At 41.0% G+C, this 23620-nt stretch overlaps 1 protein-coding gene across 1 annotated transcript in view; it reads right to left on the bottom strand.

Annotated features, from left to right (window-relative positions):
- maml3 (mastermind-like transcriptional coactivator 3) overlaps positions 1–23620 on the bottom strand; it is a 208593-nt gene that overhangs the window by 87061 nt on the left and 97912 nt on the right. Inside the window, exon 2 of the mRNA XM_088629838.1 lies at positions 6422–7987. Within this exon, the coding sequence (XP_088485964.1) occupies positions 6422–7987 (1566 nt within the window). The remainder of the gene's footprint in view (positions 1–6421; positions 7988–23620) is intronic.

Here is a 23620-nt window from a genome sequence, read left to right as displayed (position 1 = left end):
GAGTTGGAGAACTGTGACAACAACATTCGCACAGTGAATTTATAGAAAACAGTCTTTCCAAAGCCATGACAAATGTAGTGGGTTTTTGTTCAGGTTTCTTCTGTACAGAGACAAATGTTTTCTGGCCTCATTCATTTTGCGTTGTTTTTTAACTTGGATGGTTAGCCCAGGAACTACCCAAAAATGACATGCATTTTCAAAAGAGAGGAAATTACTGAGAGAAAACATACTTTTCAGTTTACACTGTAGTGTTTATTAGTCTTGGTCTAAGCATTATAACATTGTAAGTCAAATTTTACTTCTTTGTAAATTTACTGAATTGGAACCCAAGTTAGTTTCTTTAGAGAACATTCTAGAGAGACATTGTGCTGTTGGTGTGAATCCAAGCAGTATTGTTATTTAAAGGTAGTCATACCAGCCATTGACTAGTTTTATGACTGCAGCAATGAATGCTCTGCAGATATTCCTCCCATTACTTCATCCCAGCAGGCATTACTGCTAGACCCATTGCGGATCAGCTCCACATTCAGCTTTTTAATTTTAAAGTATACATTTTGGGAATTTAATATGTTTGGGGTTTGAGGTTTCTGCTATCTCTTCATTTATCTAAACTAGTAGCAGTATTGCAGGTGCCTACATCCCTGTTTGAGCTGAAGGAGGTGCTTCAGGACGTGACTAAGGGTAAGCTGCCTGGTACTGACTGGTACATTCCTCCTGAATTTTATTTTGGCATTTTGGTCCTATCTACCTTAGGTCCTCTTCTGCTTGAAAAGATACATGCAGTCATTGAAAAAGATTGATAACAAAGGTATATTAATAATTATGGTAAATCCTCATTCTTGAAAAAAGACAAAGATTAGGCAAACTGTGTGTCTATTGTCCTGTCTCCCTGATGTACTCTGATGCCAAGTTGTGGCTAAAGTCCACTCTCGGCTGGCACATCCTCCACGGTGCTAAACACTATATAAATAAAATGAATTAGTATCACACCGGCCGGAGGTCTATAGGACCAAATTAGAACAGCATATTTAGACAGGTTTTCTTAAAGGGAAACATCCATCTTATAATGTTGCTGCCTACTCCACGTTATTCCGGCTATGGACATTGTTATTTTGGTCGGATAATAGTGTCAAATTAATTAATTATCATTAATTACATTCAATCAGCAATTATATAACCAGACTCATGAAAAAGAAAACGTATATTTAAAATTCTGTACTGCAGGGAAACTTCTTGGGGAAAAAAATGCCCAATTTTTGTATTTCTTAAGGTTACTAATACATGTAGCAATTAAAAATCATGGTACGTAAACCTATCTGTAAGACATGACATTGAAAGTTGAAACTATCCGAATGATTATGTATTTTTTTATTCGTCAATCAGAGATTTCATGGTAGTGAACTGATTTGATACTTACCCTTGCAGTTCTGTGTTTAAAAACAGGTTTTAATGCCAAGATCAAACACACTAAAAGCAAGATTAAGCATGGAAAAATACTACAGTAAAGAGGTGCATCTTCTCTGGAAGAGCAAGCAGTAATATTAAAATTGCAGTGATTTAACATAATGTGTTATGTTTATGAGATTCATCTAGTACAGTATTTTAACTTGTTGTGGATTCTCTAAGCTTTTTGCTCCTTGTTTTAAACACTCTCCAGGTCACGGTGATAGTGCTAGTCTAGGGCTTAGAAGCTCATGAAGCAACCAAAATAATCAGTCCCGAGACAAAGGGACAATGGAAAAAGCACGCCCCTACCCTTTCTCCACATCACTGTGATGAACAGCGAGACCCCTGCTCTCCCTAATGATCACTCACTTAGCAGCCTTCAGCCCCTCGCAAACAGAGAGCCGCCTGCCCTCTTTGTTTACTTGTCACCGCCAGGAGGATGAGCAGCTAAGAACCCGCTGCTGGTCGAGTGTCAGCCTCTACAGGAAGGAATACAGTCCCTGTGCTTTAACTAGCAATACCCCCCCCCTCCCCCCACCCCTCTCCTCTTCCCTTAACTTCACCCTCCGCTCAGCCGCCGCCTCCTCTGAGACTCTCCGCAGAATCTGAGAGTGTGCCGCCAAGCTCATCTCAAGACTCGACACGTGCGGGTGAGCCCTGGCACAGCTTCCTGCTCAGCCAGTGAGAGCAATATCGGGGGCTTAGGGAGGGAGGAAAGCGAGGAGGGGGGGAGGGGGGCTCAACGTCTGTCTTCTGTTCGAACGCCGACTGTGGTTATCTGCCTCTGTGACTGACACTGCTTTAAAAAGACCACGCAGGGGAGGTCAGGCGGTTTTGACTGGTCAGAGGTGGCGTTGCTCACTCTCTCATAGATGTGAACAGGATGTGAACAAAACTAGTGGGGTCGGCATTTGCAACAACCGAGCAATGATCAGAGGTGCTGAAACCTACAAAATCCTGATCAGTGGAGAAAGCAGGAATTATCCCCCCTCAAGAAACAAAAGTGCAAGTCAAAAACTGAGAGAAATTCACCTTGTGCCACTCGACGACTGCACCTGAGAGACCCACATGCAGAAAAACCAGGACTGACTACAACCCAATCAGCCTTGAGGGCTCTGAATCCTGGGAAGGGCCAGGTGGTACCACAGACAGCTGAGTTCGCTCGGAGCTTTTGAGATGTTTCGACAAATCGATCGGCCTTGATATGACTTATGTTTCTGAAGAGGCTTATGTGTTTGCACAGTAGGAACCGCCAATGGACAGCAACAAAGGGTTTCAAAAAAGAAAAGAGGAATTAAAGATTCCAAGTAATAAAAACTAAACTTTACATCCAGGCCTACACATTGGATTAATGTATTTGCTTTCTGCTTTGTAACATAATATGATACAGACAATATTATTCACTTACTGTACCTACTACTCAAAGGAGACCACAGTAATGAATTTATTTTATTCGTATCCAATTCTTATCTCTTTTCGAGTCAGCTTTTCCCCTTCTGATTTGTACCAGCATATAATCTGTTAGTTTAAACATAGGTAAATTATGATATTGCCCGCCAGAATAAATCACTGGACGACTTGATGTATATTACCAGAATAAAATAACAATTCCATCCTGACAAACAAGTTAAAAAAATAAATTGTTTCTTAATGAAAAAGCAAACACTCAAACTTAATGACTGGATTGGAGGGCGGGGGGGGGGGGGGGGAGCAATTCAGGTTCACGTCTGTTAAAAAACACAAAGCACATAAATAATGCTAATGATCCCTCCCCCACACCAAAGCCTTTTCAATAATCAATACGCCTCAGTGTGTCTGTAGTCTGGGTCACTTCACATTTCCTAATCATACATCATACAAAGAACGCACTGGGTCTCTGTATTAATTGGATGATACAATGAACCAGGAATATGACACAACTAAACATTTTGCCATTTGGCATGAACAGCAAACCATATGCATTCTTCTTCCTGTGATTTTTATAATTTTAGAACTGCAGACACCAAAATAATGTGTGGTACCTAAATACAGGGAAGATCGGGTTGAGCTCCTGCTGAACAATATGTTGCAAACGGCACACAAAGCCTTAGCATTGGGATCGTGGCAGAACGGATCCATTGCATTTTAATTACAGAAGGCACAGAGAAGTGCGGCCTTTGGAAGCCTGGGCTTCCCTATTCGAATTTTCCTCTAATGGCAGCAGAAAAGAGGGAATGAATCAAAGCTCCCACCGACCCATTCTTGACACATGGCAGTGTGGATTCCTCTCCGCTATAGCAAGCATCCATTTTAATGAACTCCTGCTTTGCCGTCTTTGTTTTTCATGTTCGGCTCTGCGCTGCTGAAGAAATCGTATGGAGGCAGTAAGAGAAGGAAAGGAGTGCCTGCCCTGGGCAAGGGGTTACAGGCCCAATGGAAGAGGTCAAGGCTGCTTTTTTTCCCCACCACAGACTATTCTTTGCACTCATGTAACTCGATTCTGTATCAGCACTAAGAGGAAAAAGAACACTAATTCAGCTCTATTCAATTTGGCTACTTAAAGACGGTTTGTTTCATCTTTTACACAGGAGAACTGAAGCAGTTCATTTTATTGGCCTAACCATGCCATTCTCCAACACGTTTACACTAATTAACTACTTCAAAGGTCCATGTACTATTTTAATTTTATTTTTTTTACTGGTTATAGTGGCCTTTTCAGGCACTTAGCTTTTTTTCTGCCTCGTGAATTCTGCTCCTATTACTAATCTGCAAAAACGCAATTGTGTTATTGCTATATACATCTGAAATTTACTATTTCAGCAAAAACAGACCATGATGAAGTTTAGCAACCCTTCATGAGAGGCAAGGGCACAGGGAAGAAGAATATTATTGGTGTTTCCAGTCTACTTCTCTACAGTTTTACCAGCAGATCGCAATTAGTACTTCAAGAAAAAACAGAGAATTGAGCACTGCCAGTGCAAGAAATAGCCGTCAAAGAAATGGCTGATGAAATTTCATGATACAAAATACTGAAGTTTTCAGACTGCTTCTTCTAAATAATCATTCTTATTTTCGGGCAGAAAACCTTCTTTTGAAACAGCTCTAGACGGACAATATTTAATAAAACAGTGGTGTTTATATCAAAATGAATTACAGCTCAATGAGGTATAGTCCATATTTTCCCCATTTGTATTAGTCATTGTCGAGCTTCAACAAGCAAAATTATACTACAAATATAACACACAAAGCCATGTATAGACCATGTCAAAACAACGTAAGCCTAGACAGTATTGAAACAAACAATTCACCATTGAACTCTTCCATTTACATTTAAGGACAAAATGCACATTTTATTTACAATGCTACATTATGTTCATATAAGATAAATAAACACCCCTCGTGCTTTTTTAACTGATATGTCAGTAATTTAATATTTTAAAGAAAATACCAGAAAACCTCGTTGTTACATGTTGTTTCAATTAAAGATTCTGATTATACAATATTTATGAAATGTCTCTCAACACATGACTTTAGCAACAGAATCCACTGAAATCGAGCTTTAAAATGTCACAGTGAGACCATACTGGAGTGAAAGCTGTTCAAATAAAATATAATCCTTATTAGGTGCTGTAATTATATTCTCCGTGTTCTCTGTGGTGAATTCACTGAACAATTGGAAGGATCCTGTTCGGATTCAGACATCTGACTGTTTTGGTGTCTAAACTACTATATTGATTGGCAAGATGTGGCATGATACATTTCCAAATCGTAGCCGGTGTGAGAACAGGATGGAACAGGCAGGATAACTTAACAATGGCACCGATTTACATAACGAGGTGCTTAGCCTTGCAGAAACCTCAACAGAGGTACCTTAGAATGAAGTGGCCATGCCTGACACGCGTGGGTGAATTAGAACACACTGTGAGCCCAGAACTCCCCAGTGTAGGAGCCAGGCCTCAGCCTCACATGCTCTTAGCGGTACCCTAGGCAGTCATGTATAAGCAGACATGGTACTTCTCAGCCTTTATATATCTGCTGTGCAACAAAACACCATTAACGAAAATTCACCTCTTAAAATGGATTGCTTTGTTTAAGCCAATTCCGACACCTGCTCATTGCTTTCTCGTTCTGACCAGCGGTGGGGGATCTTCTCTTTTTTTAAGTGATAACTGTTGATTAACTGGCTGTTTATTGCATGTATGCATGTGCAGATTAATTGTGAAACATTAAGCTGCCTCAAATCACATAATTTAGTCACAGTAGGAGAAATGCGTCTTTTTAGACTGTAATCCTATGCCTGTATTTTCTGAAAACCGTTCAATTTGTAAGTTTTCTTCCAACATGGCTGTGTTATTACTTTTAAGAGATGATGAAACCATTTAGATTTGTTAGTATTCCCATTTTGAAAATTTAAACAGTTTAGAATAAGCAAAGCAAAGAAACCCCTCTAAAAGGTTAATGTTTTATTATGCGATATTGTTTGTAGCATAAATTCAAAATCTAAAAAAAAACCAAAAGTACCAGATCTACAAATAAACCTATGTTTATCAGGCACAGAAAGGAAGACAAGTGAGATGACCTCTCATAATTCAGCAGCACCACAGAACTACAAGATAAGACTACAAACTTGGGACCAAAGAAGAGAACACACATCTCTGCCATATAGTAAATGTTCACATGTAATCTCATAGCCCTCTAGACATCTTCAGCCTTGTTCCTGAATGTTTTGCGATCCCACGTTAAAAACAAACAAGCTGCCTGAAAATAACAAAAGAAGAATTCAGCAGTTCATATCACAGGAACCACCAGCCTAAAAATAAATAGGGGTCTGTTTTTTGTCGCATAGAAGAAAATAATATGTTTGCGTCTTTTATAAACTGAATTTGTTTACATGGGGTTTTCAAATTAGAAGGGCAAAACATTTCATACTTGACCGCAGACTTCCAAGAACCCAAGAAAGCATTTCTGTTAAACAAAGAATTGCACCACCACTTACCTGACTGTGAGGTTGCAATGCACTGTAAGGCATACTCTGATTCAGTTTCTGTTTTAAGAGAAGCATGCGTTTCTGTTCTTCGCTCAGGTGAGAGGCCTGAGCAGATATCTGCGCCTGGGCTTGTGGCGTCACCTGCTGCTGCTGCGGTGGCTGCTGTGCTGGCTGATGCTGCATGTATGGCATCATGGGATTCTTATTAGGGTTGGCCATAGGGGGGGTCATCCTCTGACTCATGTGCTCCACAGCACTGAAATGAGTCAGGGGCTTAGTGTTACTGTATGAGAGCATGCTGGCTTGCTGCTTGCCCATAGTGTTTTGGCCCATGCTGTTTGGCTGTTGGCTGATCATGTTCATATGGTTTTGAGGGAGGTAGTTATTCATCGTGGCCTTCTGAGGGTTGCTTGCCATTGGAGGCACCATAGGATTTTGGGCGTTAAAGGCTTGTGAATACATCATGGGGCTATTTGGTTTGTCAGGGTTGAATGGCCCTCCATATGGGCTTGTGGGAGCACCAGCAGGTGACCAGTTGGGTGCTTGTGTTTGTTGCTGCTGCTGCTGATGTTTTTGTAGTTTTGCCCTTTGCTGCTGCTGGACAGCCATTTGCTTCAACTGTTCTGCTGGAGACAAGTCAGGAGTAGACGAAGGGACTGGGACTGTGATACTTCCCCCTTGGCCTGCAGTTGCTGATGGCCCAGGAGCAAGCCCTTGCCCTACTCCAGGACCTGGGGTCATCAGAAATCCATTCCCCGGCCTGGGTTGCTGAGTCTGAGCCTGGTTGGGAGTCTGTGGTGACTGGGCAACACAATTTGCTGGTGAGCCAGCCGCCATGCCGACAGAAGGAGGCTGCTGAAGGGGTTGCTGGGGAGGGGTGCTGTTGGATGCAGTGTTGAACTGAGGGCCTGAAGAGGAAGGCCGTACCTGTGGGGAACCCATAGGCATCTGGCTGTTTTGGGGAGGGGGGTCCTGGGGGAGGGGCGTTTGGGTAGTTGGCCTAGTGAACTCAGCCTCTTTTTTGTCTTCAAAATCTTCATTGAACAAGTCGTGCATGTCGTCTTCAGGCACAGTGTTGGCCAGCTCGTCAATGAGCTCCTGCCACTCCTGGTCATTGAGGTTAATGTCCGAGAAGAGCTTGTTCTGGTTCGAGAGTGAGGTGTCCGAGGACTCAATCCCGGTGGTATCATCCAAGGGCTCCTGTTTCATATCCTTATTCGGAAGGAAACCGAAGCTATCATCCAGGTCCAAGCTGCCATTTACTGGCAGCTTGATCTCTGGCAAACCACCATTTTTGCCCATGTCATCCGGCCGGCCGGGTACGTGGTTGTTGCCACTGCTGGTGTTGTTTGCCAGGGGCAACGTTGGTTTGATATCAATTTGGTGGAGTGGGGATACAGAGGGCACAGGGGGGATGTTATTGGGCAAACCAGCCAATGAGTCCAGGCCTCCCACAGGCCCTTCCTTTCTTAGCCTTTTTGCATTTGGCGAAAAATTCCCATCGCAAATACCGTTCTGTTCACCGTTCAGAGGAGACCGTGCGCTGTCCAGTTTCCTTTTCACAGTTTCTTGCAGCTGAAAGAGGGAAGGAAAAAAAATTGAATTAAACATACAATAGATGCACAGAACTATATTTAATTATTCAGGAAGAACGTAGGAGGACTGGAATCTAACAATGAGCGTGCACTCGCTTCTTCGCTGCAGGAATCTCAAAATACTTTCTGAAAAATGAGAGAAATTTCAGAGGGATCAGAAGCGTGAGCATCAATACCAATTAGTGATCTCTCATTTTGATACACAAGTAAACATTTTGAAGGTTTAAGCACTTTATTCAACAAATGTTATTCCCAAGACATTTGCTTAAATGTTCAAACACAGTGGTGGCATGGTGGATGTACAAAATGCTGTCTAAACACTAACTTTTACAATTCACTATTGTACACTATTTTATTTCTAGGGCTTAATATCCACTCACTTCAGTGCAATTACACAATAATTCAAAGAAGCATATAACATCACTAAGGTCTCCCCATACCAGACAATATTGTATGAAATCTCTCCTTTTTCCCTCAGAAAGATTGATACACATTAACTGTCTTTTGTCTTAGTTTCAGGAGAAAAAAACACAGGTAAAAACAGCGCGATAACTACTGCCTGTTAGCACTTAATAATTACTTCCAGAAAAAGAGAAAAACAGCGGAAGGAATCTGTGCTGAAAAAATGACAGTTGACGAACTTTCATTGTTCACACTTCAGCAAGCACTTATTACACTACTGTCTCTTGCTTAATTCATTTCAGTAATTAAATACAGGCTACATTCACTGTCACAAATCAGGAAGGCACCATACAGAATTGTTGACTGTGGAGTTGCAATAGGGTATTAAAGATGAGATGAGCCACACCTGGCTGGCGATGGAATGAAGAATTTAACGGCAATCTCTGGAACAGAACTAGACGTACATTGCTCTGGGAGCACTCTCTTCACGCATCAAATTAGCTGAAGCAAACCTGGGAGTTCTTGTCCTTTTTGTCTTAAGACGGTGGCAAAAAACTCAACCTTTCAACACTAACTCAACACTTTTATTCACAAATGGGTGGTGCGGTGGCTCTGTGGCTAAGGATCTGCGCCTGTGGCTGGAAGATTGTCGGTTCATGTCCCGCGGCCGGCAGAGGAATCCTACTCTGTTGGGCCCCTGAACAAGGCCCTTAACCCCAACAGCTCCAGGGGCGCTGTATAAATGGCTGATCCTTTGCTCTGACTAAGCTCCCTCCCTGTCTGAGTGTCTCATGGACAGCAAGTTGGGGTATGCAAAAAAAGACAAATTCCTAATGCAAGAAATTGTATATGGCCAATACAGTGATCTTATCTTATCTTTTATCTTAAATAAGGCAAAGAGCTCTACCAATGCTATGTAGGCTGATGGAACCAAGATTTGTGTTTCATCAATACAAACCACTTTGGTACAGACAACTAAAAATGAAAAAAGGCCAATCAAAATAAACAGAAGGGTGTTCTGTACACATTAACATGTATTTCTGAAACTGGGAAACATACTGTAGAAAACAAGCTGACAACCTCTATGTTAGTGAGTAATTCAACTTTGTTAGTTTTTCAAAATAGGAGCTTATACTCATTTAAGACAAACATTAATAATAATAATAATACAGCTCATTTTGCTGATATTGTAGTCATGACTTACAGTAAAAAGATAACCAATGAGAAATAGTGGCGCTTAGTCTCGCTCAGTCTGACTTCATAGTATCATGTACTGTATGGTTTAGATTAGGGCCAGGAACTGAGACAAACGAAGAGATCTGAAAGAACATCTGGATTGGGGAGCTCCGAGTCCTGCTCTTTATGCGATACAGGGGCGTCCTAGTCCCTCACTGAGTACCCTATTACATTCTTCATTGTTAAATTCATGTAAGGGGGACTTCCCTTGCTCACCCCTCAAGAGGCTGCAGATAATTCAAGAGGTGAATGAGCTCATGTCTTTAAACAGGGTGTCACTTCCTTCGCCACGGATCCACTGCTCCTCTTTTCACAACTCTTAGACAGGTTTTTGTGTTAGTGCTCAGATCAGGAAGGGGGCTACTGCACTGCCAGCTGTGCTGGCCTGCGTGATGCTCGCTCACCAGGAGGACATTATCCTGTAACACTGGCTCAGCACTAGTTCTCCGAGAAGAAGATGAAAATATCCAGCGCCTTCACAATAGCTCCTCTATTTGGCATCGCAAACAGGAACTTTGGGCTCTGAAGGAAACCATTTTATAGAGATTTGACAAGCGACTTGCCGGTCAGCTAAAACAAAAGCTTCTGTTTTAAATAAGCTACCGCTTCCTACTTAGTGCTTTAATATGTGTTTCCCTGTGATAATTACACTCCAGGTGTTCACATTAAGAGGGTAACTGTTAATTACAGGAATACCCATTAAAAAATCTGCACTGCATCTTTTTTTATTACCTTTTGACTATAACACCTGATTGTCTCACAGGGCAAAAAATGTGTTTTTAGGGATCTCTGCCAAGGGAAAATCCCAAATAAACATATGCTTGATACTTGCATTTGCCTTTCTGTGCCTTCACCCCTCTTTCCACGAGTAAGCAACTGATTCATGTATAAAACAAAATGTTTACTGTGCAGAACAGTGCGAAACTGTCAGAACAATAACAATATCAGAACAATAACATGCAACTTCTTCTTTTTAAACCATTCCACTGTTCTTTATATAGCTGGCAATGGCTTCACGTTAACGATATTAAAGGCAGTAGTTGTCAATGTTAACAGTATTTATCCTATAAAAGGAATTATTCGTGTTGTCATTCTCTAGGAGAAACCAAAAAGGGACAAAACCAGACTCCAGATTCCAGTCAGGGTTTTGACCGGTTTAGCTTAAAAGGGCAATTTAAAATTATATGAATAAAACCTGCTTCTGTCTCCTCTCACTTTTCAAGTGAAATCTGGTATTATGCTCTCTAAGGTGTCCTTGTGTAAGTGCGTTCTGTAATGGACTACCATCTCATCCATGAGACCTGCTTTGTGTCCAGTGGTTCCAAGATTCTGTGTGTCCACACAACTTCTGACAATGTATGGATGTAATATGGCATAATCTTATATCCTAAATATAAAATATGCTTTTTTAGAAAGGTATTGTGAATAACTCAGAACAACTGAAACACGGCAAATAAGTAACCATGAAAGCCACAATTCATCTAGTGATAATACCAAGTACAGAAATCACCAATAGCAGTTCACAGTAAGAGAAGGACCAGTTTTACTGGATTTTAATGGAGGACATCAAAAACAAGTTTACAAAAGATGCATTAGTGCAACCTCTCATTGTAGGTGTTTAATTTTGTAATGGGTTCAATCTCATTAATTGCTACAATCCCAAGATACCAGTATGGGTCAATAAAAACACCCGAAATTAAAATAAATAACATGTCCTTCGACAATGTTTCAGTCCCACATTAACCACCCAACACTGAACTTTGAGACAAGTAAACGCCAAACTCGTGTCCATTTAGAACACCAAGCCACTTAGTTGTTTCTGCTGGAGCCAGACATTACCGGCACACAGTATTAAAAGGTTCAAAGCTTGGCCCAGTGCTGCAACATTTAAATAAGTTTATTTTTCTTCAAAGGCGCATTTATTTGGCAAGACAGAATGAAACGAGCAGACACATTTTGGAGAACCCCCCACAATCTCTGTATCTAAAAGGGTTTTGACTCTGCACTGTCAAGCATTAAAAATCAGTACTGTTTGCTTTTCCCCCCATCGGTTAACCAGTCTGCGGCTCACAGGCGTAGACTGTCTAATTTGCCGTCTCTATCAACAGCAGAGAAAGAGAAGAGCCCTTCAGATAGTCGGCAAAGCTTTCATCTGGCTAAAGTAGATGCTTTTGCTCCACATCCCACCAACAGCAGCAATTCATTTGTCAGGGGAAAGAGAACCACCAAGGTGCTGTTGTTATAGCAACCTCCTGATCCACTGTTCCACACAGCCCATCCCCCACCTTCCACACTGATTGCTGTGGACAGCTATGCCTGTATTGCACAGGAAATGACCAGTAATGTTGAAATTATTATGAGGCTTTTTTTTCTTTTCCTTTAAATGACGGGCGCTCAAAAGAAATTCGGTTGAAAAAAATCTCTGCAATCTCCAAAGCTGTTTTGCAGAAATGGTTACATTTGCTCTTCTAAACCTATGAATATTTATATGCTTTATTCCACGGCAAATTAACAGCGCTAAGATATTGAATTTTCCAGAGAGTACTAAAATAAACAGATCTAAAAAGATTCTCAATAACAGGGAAACAAAGAAGTTGAGGAAAACCTATTGTGCATTAAGAATTTTCTTGGGATTACAATGAATCTGTTTCATGATTTTGCATAGTGGGATTTTTTAAAATAAAGTGAAATACTGCATGCGTCACACATAATTTGCTTGAACGTTTTTAAAATGTAGATGCTACTGTCCACAATGACACTATTTTGGCCATTCCAGTTAGCTGTAACTTAAGGATCTGATCCCTACTGTTTCCGACAATAACAGTTTGATTTCTGTTTTCTGTTTTTGACATTGCTCCCTGGATTCAATTTCTTTATAAAGGTTATCTAACTTTTTGCACAAAGAAATTAAATGACAGTACATAAACATATCGTTGTGGCAGACAATGTACTATTTCAAAATATTTCTTTGGTTAAAAAAATCAGTCTGGCCCACTGGAACTTTGTGGAGCCACGTGCGACTAGTGCCCTCTGTGCTCCCACATGTCACTCGACTCAGCAGCCTGCCGGGAAAAAGAGTATGTTCTCAGCCAGGGATTCATGAAAATCATCTTAACCTTCACCTCTTTTCAATGATGGAGGGTAGCAGCACCATGAAGGGTCATTCAGAGGCAGCTGAAACATAACATGTTACCTGGAACTCTCAGGAGTCCTAAGTCAGTCCAGAACCAGTTTCTTGTCATCTGTAACCGCTTCAATCACTACACTTATACATAAGAAAACACTTGCTGTGCTTTGGATAAAAAATGTCTTCTGTTTACTAAATTCCCATTATTAATGAAAGATTAAATGACTTTATATCACTTGAAACAAACAATTCGAGGGAACAAAGGACAAAGAGTCATATCTAATCTTGACGGTTTATCCTGTGAACCAATGAAAACCAACTCAAGGATTCCCGAAGCACTCTGCAGTTTGGGCCTAATCTGGTTTAGACTAATTGAAACCACTCACTTTGGTGTGCATGCAATGTAGAAGAAGGAATGTAAGAGAAATTGCCAGACTACCTCAACAGTTTTGACAGTCATTTGATATTACAATGACTTTAACAGCCATTGAATTGAGAACTGCACACTTTTCTAATTCTAATACTCTTAAATGGAAACTTTATCCAACAGTCTCAGCCATGAAGGCCTCTTTTCTCAAAAGTTATTCTAGCTAATACTTTTACATGCATCTATTTGGTATCTCGTAACTTTCTACATTACAGACACACCACTGGTATTTCAGGGTTTAATTTGGACATTACGCAAAGCTTGATCAAATTATGTTTAATAAGAGCACAATTTTGTTTATGAGTGCTTTTTAAGAAATGATGTAAAACAGCACTCTAGGCTTAGACACAGTTGAAGTAACAGGACTGGTAGCAAAACGAAGAACAAAACTAAGTTACACATTACAATCTACAGTGAAAAAAGACATGACAAAGTGGGTTTGAGAAAAGTCGACAGTCAGAGACTCTAATGGGCATGGTGTTGCATATATGAAGGATCTGTTGCCTGTTTCGTGGAGCCTGATATTCAGAAAAAGGATGCCTGAATCAGCAGATCCTAGATTAAGAGCAAGACTGTGCAGTTCCTCATATGTAGCCAGGATAACCTAAACGTCCACTCTGAATTTTACAGGGAGCCAGTGTGTTTACAAAAGATGAAAGTTGCTGCTTTCTCTGAAAATACTGAAGCCTATTTACCTTGGAAAAAACCCTAGTAAGTAGTCCAATCCAGATTTAAATCGAGGCATCAGACAAGCGCAACGATCTTAATCCAGTTACACAAGTTTAGGAAAGATACCATTTTGATGTTAGTAACATGCAGTTCAACACAGGACGTAAAGTAACACCAAGTAAACTTGCATCACTGGTTTGATTTAAGCATCATTTTAGCATCATCAACAACACAACACAAAGGTCACAGACATTGCAGAGCTGATACTAAAAGCCTATTAGCATATCCTCAGTATTGCCATAGTTTATCTAAATATCAGACAGACACCTGTAAAGTGCAGAAACTGAAGTTGTGATGTCTGATTTCAAGTGAATTTGAGTTTTGTCATCATAAGAGTGAAACAATAATCTGTCCAAGAGGCAAAATATAAGTATTGCATAACACATTCCCCAGCACTGACCCTGTGGAACGCCCTGTGCAATTGGTACAACATCAGGTTTAAAACAAATCCAACTTTACAACTTTAAAGGGGTGTAACCCCGCCGTCCTAACCAAATTTCCCATTGGCCTTTACAAATCATGGCCTCCTAATAATCCCCATCTATGAACTAGCTTCATCACTCTGTTCTTCTCCCCACAGACAGCAGATGTGTGGTGAGTGTATGGGCACACTATGGCTGCCGTCACATCATCCAGGTGGATGCTGCACATTGGTGGTGGTGGAGGGGAGTCCCCATTACCTGTAAAGCGCATTGAGTGGAATGTCTAGTAAAGCGTTATGTATATTTATGTATGTATTTAAGGAATTATTCATTTGTATTATTAACTTTACTCCAGGTTGCCATATAGGAGTCAAACAAATAAAGGAAACCAGTGATCCCAAGATAACATTCCATGTCATCTAGTGTGATACCAGGATTGACAGTATGAAAAATTCAGAGAGTAAATAATTCCCCTGACATAGAAACCATCAACAAATCATAAAATAATTTAAGAATCACCATTTCAGTATTTGTATAAACCCTAACGGAAAAGGTTCAAAGAGCTCCTTAGACACAAGGTGAGATTTCAATTGAGCAGCTAAAGTCTGCTCATGGATTTCTGTGTGAGAAAAGAAAAATTGGAAATAGGACACTAGCTGCCGAGTATCTGGGGTTCCAGGCCAAGATTTTTTAACACGGGTATGACAGCAACAGGGTTTAATCCTACAAGAACAAGAAACAGGAACTTCAGATAGCCACTGAAGAGGTAACAAATGCAAAAAAGAGAAAACCCAGCTATGAACAGGTTAGTATATGGATAGGATTCAGGTACACAGATAATAGGTCTCACTTTATTTAACATCTCAAATAAGCAACAGCAGAGATCTGAGAGAAACTCAAAGCTATGTAAGCAAGTGAGGCACAGATATCAGTGACTGGTTATTAATATTATGTCTTTTACTGAAAAAAAAAAAGTTTTATAAAAAATATTTTTCAGTAAAGGGATTAAGGGCGCACTTATTAACTGGTGCATTTTAATGATTCAGGTAGAAGCACTGTAGGATTGTTGTGACCCTCCTCTCCATAAGACTGGAATAGGAGAAGGATCTCGCTGCCTTCAGGGCCTCCCAACAGGCCTGCTGAGATTGTTCATAAACCTGTAGATGAACACTCAGTCCTGTCTTGTTCCACAAAAGCTCAAGACTTCGCCCCACTGTCCTCATAAAGCACAGCTCATTTGTTCAGGTGAAGAGTAAAAATGTGAATCAGCCTGTATTTCTCTCAGAACAACCTGATGCTGAGAGGAACAAGAGCACATAATTCCACAAGGTTCAGTAACTACAGCCCCTGATTTTCTGATGAGAGGAAGTACAGATGGGTTGAGCGTATGTGGCTGAACAAAAGCCCTCGACCTCTCAGAGCCAATTTCCACCAGAAAAGGCCTTTTTCCACCAGCCTTCATTGGAGCCTGTGGGCAGCTGCTGCTACGCCCATGATTAGAGGCAGCTGAGGTACAGTAGAGGGTGAGACTCCCAGAGATAGCAATTGACTGGTTGACAGTCCTGAAAACTCAGACACATTACTGTGCTCTCCATTCATGGCTAATCAGATAACCAACCATCTAGAGACCCACCAGCTCTAAAACCCACTCATTTTCTGCCACTATGTATACTTAGAATGACTTTGTGGTTAACTTAGAGAAAAATATTGTCTGGTGACTACATTTTTCATTATGCTTGAAATTCCTTTCATTATTTTTTTTGTTTTGTAACAAATGCTTTCAAGGAAGACTTGTTTATAACTTTGAGGGGCCCTGTTTCTGCTGCCATGGGCTTGAGCCTTTTATGGAGCCAAATACAGTCACAATATTACAGTAGAAACTACATAACTGAAGATATTATTCTCACAAGGTACACGTCAAACAATGAGGGTAAATATCAGCCTCAGCCCACAACAGGAATCAGTTTTCTGGCTATGCCATTGATGTGCTATACATTCATTGAGAAGACTCGTCAGCTGAAAACCTTGTGTTTCATCCTTCTTCCTACTTTTCAGCGTTGCATTAACCTCTCCTTTTTCCTGTACAGTCCGCACAATGATACATTTCTCTGCTTGAGCCTCTACATACATTGTTGGCATTCTATATTTCTCTTTATTATACTGTTCTGCCATCAAAATACAAATTAACCATTTGGTCAGCGTCACAGTTATAATAATAATTTGTGTCAAAAATATTTTTAAAAAGATCCCTGGTACACCACACAGGAGACTGGAGATCACAAGAGCTTGGGCCCCTCTCACAGCACATCATGTGTACTAAGCATGTGTCAGAAGCGAATCCAAATTAAATTGAACTCCTGTGCAGAACTGGAGACAGCTCTTGGCTTTTTAACACAGCAGAATAAACAGCACAGACAAAGAGAACTCCCCAGAGGCCACACCATTTAGGGCAACTGAGGCAAAAAAAGTGGCTGTGATCGAAAAGGAAGCTCAGACAGTATCAGACCTGTCCCCCACAACTGAAAAATAAATAAGCAACAGCATCTGAAAAATTTCCCTCTCCTTCGTGTCTTCTGTTCATTATCCAAATCCTGAGTTTGCCATCCATAAACAGGTAATCATCTCTAGGGTTTGCACTTTTAAAATTAACCACCTGAGCATTAAATGACAGTTAAAGAGAGATTTTCTGTGTTGTAACCTGTTATCTTGACAAACTGCACTCATTTGGAAAGTTAAGGCTTGCAGCTAAAGGGAAAATGCATGAGACAGAACCATGGGACAAGCATATTGAACATTTTCACTTTGCTTTCTCATTTTTGTGTAGAAGAATTTTGCCTGCTCTGTCTTGAGCCTTTACGGCCTGCAGAAACGACTGCCCCTCCGCATAACAAATTGTTCTCTGTGGCTGGGAGGCCGGTCTTCTCACATCTTCCTGTCCGTGTTTTCTGCCTATGAACACAAGGAGCTCAGGATTCAGCCATAGTTTCCCTCAAGCTAATGTTGTATGTCAACATTCTGGCCTGGCTGAATTCCACCAGCAGCTAATTCTCTAAAGGACTCCACAATTCCTCCATCCCTACATTCTTCCCGGCCTTGGAGCCATACACTACAGCATTATAACCCTTTCAAGGTCAGGAAGTCTTTTCTAGTATTTCTGAGGAACAGCCATTCATAAAAACTACAGAATCAAACGACTTGCTTTCAACTTGCTGTGCTCAAATACGCATTCCTAGTTGCAAAATGCACACACACACACACACACACTGTAGGCTCTGATATTCATGTATTAATATAATACCTGAATTAAATTTGCATTAAAGACATAAAGAGCTTACACACGTCTAGCTTTTGAAACTGTGCTGGTCTTTATTGGCACAGACTCCCCTCAATTTTGCAACAAAAAAAAGAAACTTTGCATTTTCACACCTCAGTCAGATACATTGAGTGTTAAGCAGATGCTTCAATATGCTGCCTGTTGGATTTATTATATGTAATATTTAGGCAATGCAGACAAATGTGCATATAAGAATAAGGTGTCTCTATATAAAGCTCAAATGGATTTAGATCTGATATGTAAGGAGTGCTGCTAATTATTGAGTTTCCCTGTACTTTATTGGACAATTCCAGCCTATTTGGGAACTGTTAAATTAACTATTTTGTCAAACTTCGAATTAATTAAAGTGGATAAAAGAATACCAAACGCCAATAGATATGGTGTTGTAGATAGAAGGTTAAAGGCATTGTTCATTTGATAACATATTTCTTCTGTGCGGAGTTACTGCAAAGGAAAGCTTACATTACATCCATTGTGTTCATAGAAACTGGAAAGTGTAAATAACTAATGACTTCATATTAAGTTTCCTAATTCCCAATCACGCAGTGCATCAACTCCTTGTTTAAAATGAACATCGTATGGTGTCAACCCCACCCACCAAACTTTCTACCTCGTTCAGTGAGATTGAGACATGAATAAAAGCCCAAAAGAGCAATAAAGAATCAGATAGGAAGAACATGAAACAAGTAAAAGCAGAAAAATAAGAACCTGGAGAGGCACAGTGCCATATCTGTGGAGTTTACATGGATTTTCTCTCGTTTCCTCCCATCTTTGAAAGGCAAGCTGACTGGGTTAAGTGGTGTCTATATTATCTGTGTGTGTAGCCCCCATTTTTGCCTTTCTCCTAACGGAAGGAAATTAAGAACATAAGAAGGGAGTTCCTCAGTCTATTTTGTTACTTGAGAATTGAAGAATTGAAAGACACCAGCAAGCTTTAATTGGAGTGATCCACAAGAAATCACTTCCCCAAACGAGGTTAGGGAGCTTGATGGTCATAATGTTTACAGCATGTTTCGGCTAGATCTTAGATGTACATTACAATGTAGTTCCACACATATATGTGTGTGCACTAATTTGTTTAATTTGTCTGATACATTTATTTTAGGCAACCTGCAAGATAGTCAGCTGGGATAATTCCTATGAGGATATCCCATACCTGCATTGAATGCAGATGATATGGACCCTAGAAAACTATAGAACATGGATAAAAACACTTCTATCCAAAATCTTAATTTCTTGCAGAATCTTACAACAGAGGATGACAACTGGTTCTTAGGAAAGCAAAATGTGCAGATCAAATTTGAAGCAGTGTATGAAAGATTCTGATTTCTGGAGATTAGAAAGAGTAAGTCAAATTAGTCTGTCATATGGAATAAATCCAGTTTCAGTCAATTAGGGGAATTTATTTATTCTATTGTGTTCCATAAAAGCCGACTCCTGAGACTGAGTTTGCTTTGCACAAGGGAATGTGGAGTACTGTAATGCTCCCACAGGTAGTTAAAGACATCCCAAAACAGGTTTCAGCTGTAATACATTTAGGTCTGAGAGCAGCAGGAAGAAATTGCATTTCCTTCCACAGATATAGCTCTAGAATGAAGAGTTTTGCTTGTTGCTGCAATTACATCTCCTATGACATTTAATGATGCCCTGAAAGTACCAGATGGCTCATCCAAAATCTCAAAAATGACAGAGCTAGAATTTTTCTCCAAGACAGATACTCTAAATTATCTACAATGACAACCAATGAACATTCATTTAGGAGCTAAAACGTTCACTGAGCCAAGAAGATTTTTATCAGAAAGACAGCCAACAAAACATATATATAAATCAAAGATAATTTTACTTAAAGACCATCAGAAGGTATCTTGGTTAACACCATATTAAACAATCCCCCAAACAATTGTTTCATTTTATACAGTTTCTAGAAAAAACTAAATTGATTTTATACTTATAAACACATACTGTACATTGAATATACTGAATTATTGGTGCACAATAACTACAGCTTATAGACGTCTATGTCAAACAAACATTGCAGAAGGCCGATATAATCTTTGACTGTCATGACCACCCCGTGCACAGTAAATATGATGATCTAGACTGTCTAGATTCACGGGCAATAGAACTAAGTCATCTTTCATTCCCATAGCTATTATAACCTGCTCAATTTGGACAACGGACTGTATATTTTACTTTATTTATATTTATTTTCTTTCCCATCACACATGTCTCTGATTTGTTAATGGTTTATGTTGTGTTAAATGTATTGTGTAATGTCTTATGTCATTACCTGCCTGCAAAGCACATTCCCCATTTGGGACAGTAAAGTAAAGTAAGAATACTCCATGAATTAAGCGCAAAACTCTGAAAAGTGAAACGAAATCATACCTAAACAGGTACTGGATTGTATTGTATAATATTTGCCAATGAAGGGATTGAACATGGAATACTATCAGCGTGAAGGACCCGTATTATGTCAGCACTAACCGCTAATCCAGCTCACAGGCACATTTCAAGCGCATACGTTCACAAGTATTAGCACCCCTCCCAATGACGAGCTGTCTAATGGCCGCCTCGGAGAACACAAAGCAGGCCACTTGAAACGCCACCCTCGCCGAGACCAGCCAGCCGCTGTAAACACGTGCCCAGAAGCCCCTCCTGGTGGCGCCTCACCGCGCTCTTTTAAAAGAGACACCTTCTTTCTGGGCGCCAGGCTCTACTGCGCCAGCAGTGCCACGCCTCAGCCCGCTGCCCTCTGAAGCTCTCGCCCCTCGCTTTCCTGGGCCGCCTCAGACCGGAAAGAGGAAAAATAACACCCCCCATCGCTCCACAACTTCCCCACCATGTGTTAAGCGCAGGAAGTGTTAATGTCAGCCTGGTGGGAATACATGGCTGCAGTATTAGTGAGACCACTTGTAGTACTAATGTAATGAGATATTAATGAGCTTCGCACGTGTCTGGGCTGCGCAGCATTTCCCTGCTGCTGGAGGGGAGGGGAGGGGGAAGGAAGGGGGGGGGGGGGAAAGTGGTCTCTGGTGATCTCTTGACTGCGGAGAAACCTGGGGAAGTGGGGAGAGGAGAGGATGTGGAGGGGAACCGGGAGAGGTGGGCGGCTGTGAAGCACGAGCTTCCGCTTATTGAATGATGCCACCTCTTCCTCAACCCTGCTAAACAACCGGCCTCCCTCCCCCCCCACCACCCCCCCACCTCTGCGTCCTCCCTTTCTGAGAGGCTTGGCTTTCCCCAGCTGCTGCCTTAATGGGCGGTTGTTTAAACACAAGCTCTGTTTGCACTGCAGTGGCTGACTGCATGTTAAACACAGTCCCAGAAACCCTATGCCAATCCAATAAAGGTATCAGCAGTTCAGAGCGGGAAGGCAATTACTACACAGTCCCATGTGTGCTGCCTAAGCCCTCGGAAAGGAGAGAGGGGAGAAAAAAAAGTAAAGACGAAAAAAAAATATCTGACGGAAAGACTACAAGGGAAATCTGACTTGGCTCAGGCTCACGTGGAGGGGACAAGGCGCAGATACGGCTGAGGGCGCTGGGGGCCGGCTGGGATTGATTTGCATTGTTGTTTGGGCTGCAGTGACAGACAGTCCACAAAGCCCACCTCCCCCATGGGTCTAGCTGATACCCCACTCCCCTGGCTCCTGGGGGCTCAAGTGATAAACCCTGAGAAGAGACAAAACAGAAGTCCCAACCTCCGAGGCACGGTGGTACAATATGTTGCCTCCAAATTCAGCAAAAAGGAGTCGCAGGACAGCATTTGTAATAGCTTTTTAATCTCCGGGTTTTTATCTACATATAAAACGGTAGCAACAGACCAGACAAATGCAAGGCCCATCGTTTCATAAGCTGAATTCACACAAGTAGAAAGTCTGGCTGTGTCACTTTAATGACAGACTTGCCTTTTTTAAACAACAGCTCCCTCTCAGACTTCTTATCTGCCTCTGTGTCATATCACACAAAGATGCGCTTCTACAAACCTGTGCACCCAAAAGTAATTCGGCTGCGTTGAAAAACTGTTTGTTTAAAGTAGGAAAAATGACACATTTACAGCCTTTTCACAGTTAGGCTATAAGGAACACTGGTGGAGCTCGCACACAAATGATCAAGCAAGTTAGCTTACAGTAGTTATGCTTTCATCTTTCAGCAACTCCACTCTTCAGTGAAAGGAGAAAAAAAAAGAGCACATTCTCCAGCAGAGATTTAAAATTTGCATATACCCCTGTCACATTAAAACAAGCATCCCCGAAAACAGCGGAATTGTTCAAGTTATCTTGCAGTATTTCTGCACCTGTGGTACAATAATTTAGTGCATTTCCACGGCACCTTTCATCCCAAGGGATTCCAAAGTACTTTACTACATAAATGTACTCAGTTCATCGACCATTAAAGTACAGCACCCACCTGGGTGACGCTCAGTGCCAATCTGCACCAGCCGCCACACTACACAGCAGATCAGATGGAGAAGGACAAATCACTTCAGCAATCATGGGAAATTTCCACTGCCCAGACTGAGCAAGCCCAAAACAGAATTTAGCCAGAATACCAGGGTTAATACTCCTTCTGTTATGAATAGCGACACTGGACCTTTAATAACCAGGTGATCGGGACTTCAGCTTAGCATGTCATCCACAAGACAGTACCCAATACTCACAGTATCCCTTGTCACCACACTGGGGCAAAAAGTCTGATGTAGAAGGAATTGTGTCAGCTAGTGGCCCACCAGCACCCCTTAAAGCAACAACCTGATATTCTTAAAAGAATTCCCCAATACTACTAGCTTCCCGTCCAGTGTCCCCCACCTTGTGCACATTGCTCGACTCCCCAGCGACCCTGAACTGGATGAAGCGGTTAGAAAATGGATGGATAGGTATTCTCAATACTGACCAGGCCCAGCATCACTCAGATACATCAGACTTCCTGCAAGGCTGTCTTCATCAGCCCTGCATAAAAGCAACATTTTACAAACAGATGTTTGCTCTACAGTATATTTTGGACTTGGCATTTAAAGTAGTTGCATTAACAGTACGGTATAGCTACAATGCTTTAAAAATAACTGCTCTTTAAATTCCTGTACTTTCAAATTTTGCACATCTTCCTAACCATGATAAGATGTTTATGATACCATTTTCCTTTATTGTCAACAAACAGACGGAGTTCAGTGCGTCTCTCCTTGCCTTGCACAAAAATTATGCAAACAGACGCTGAGAGGTTGGTTACAAGACCACATTAATATTAATTTACTTTTATCTTTCTGTATTCCTACACAACAATCTAATTTGGGTTTTCCAGCTCTGGGTTGTAATATGAGTTTCTGGCTGATTGCAAGGCTGGACAAAATTTCCTTCGTCTAAAAACTCGGATGGAAAGAAGCAAGCTCTCACACAGAGAGCTGATCATTCACCGCATACACCTCCCCTGACACAGAGCCGCCTGACACCGAAGAGCTTCTATTAACTGAATAAAGAGGAGGAGGAATAAATAGTGCTTACTGCAGAGAGCACTGCACTACTCACCAAAGATCTTTTATTTAATTTACTTTTTATTAACAAGAGAATTAAAAGGAGCCTGAATGCTAGCTGATTTGCTAAAAGCAGTGTAGCTAACATATTTCAACCACGGACTACAGTATTTATTAAGTACACATAGGCTACATCTTATTAAAAGTCACAACGTAATTGCGACAGCATGTGGCCATTGTTCTCTACATGTGTTAATTCGACATTTATTACCCCTATTCTGTTCTTTAAGTCCCTTTAAAAGTCTCAAGTAAACGACTGTACACTGTGTTTGCAACTGCTATTGGAGCCTCCACTGTCTAAGAACCTTCTACATGTATGTGAACTGCCTTGTATTCTGAAGGGCTACTGGCTAATCACTAAGCCTAACAATACATTCACATCACATTCAGTCATATTCTAGGGCCAA

Source organism: Lepisosteus platostomus, chromosome 1 (genome assembly GCF_059453375.1).
Source record: "Lepisosteus platostomus isolate fLepPlt1 chromosome 1, fLepPlt1.hap1, whole genome shotgun sequence".
Lineage (NCBI taxonomy): Eukaryota > Metazoa > Chordata > Actinopteri > Semionotiformes > Lepisosteidae > Lepisosteus > Lepisosteus platostomus.
The sequence above is the reverse complement of the archived record's forward strand: the minus strand, read 5'-3'. Positions and strand labels throughout refer to the sequence as shown.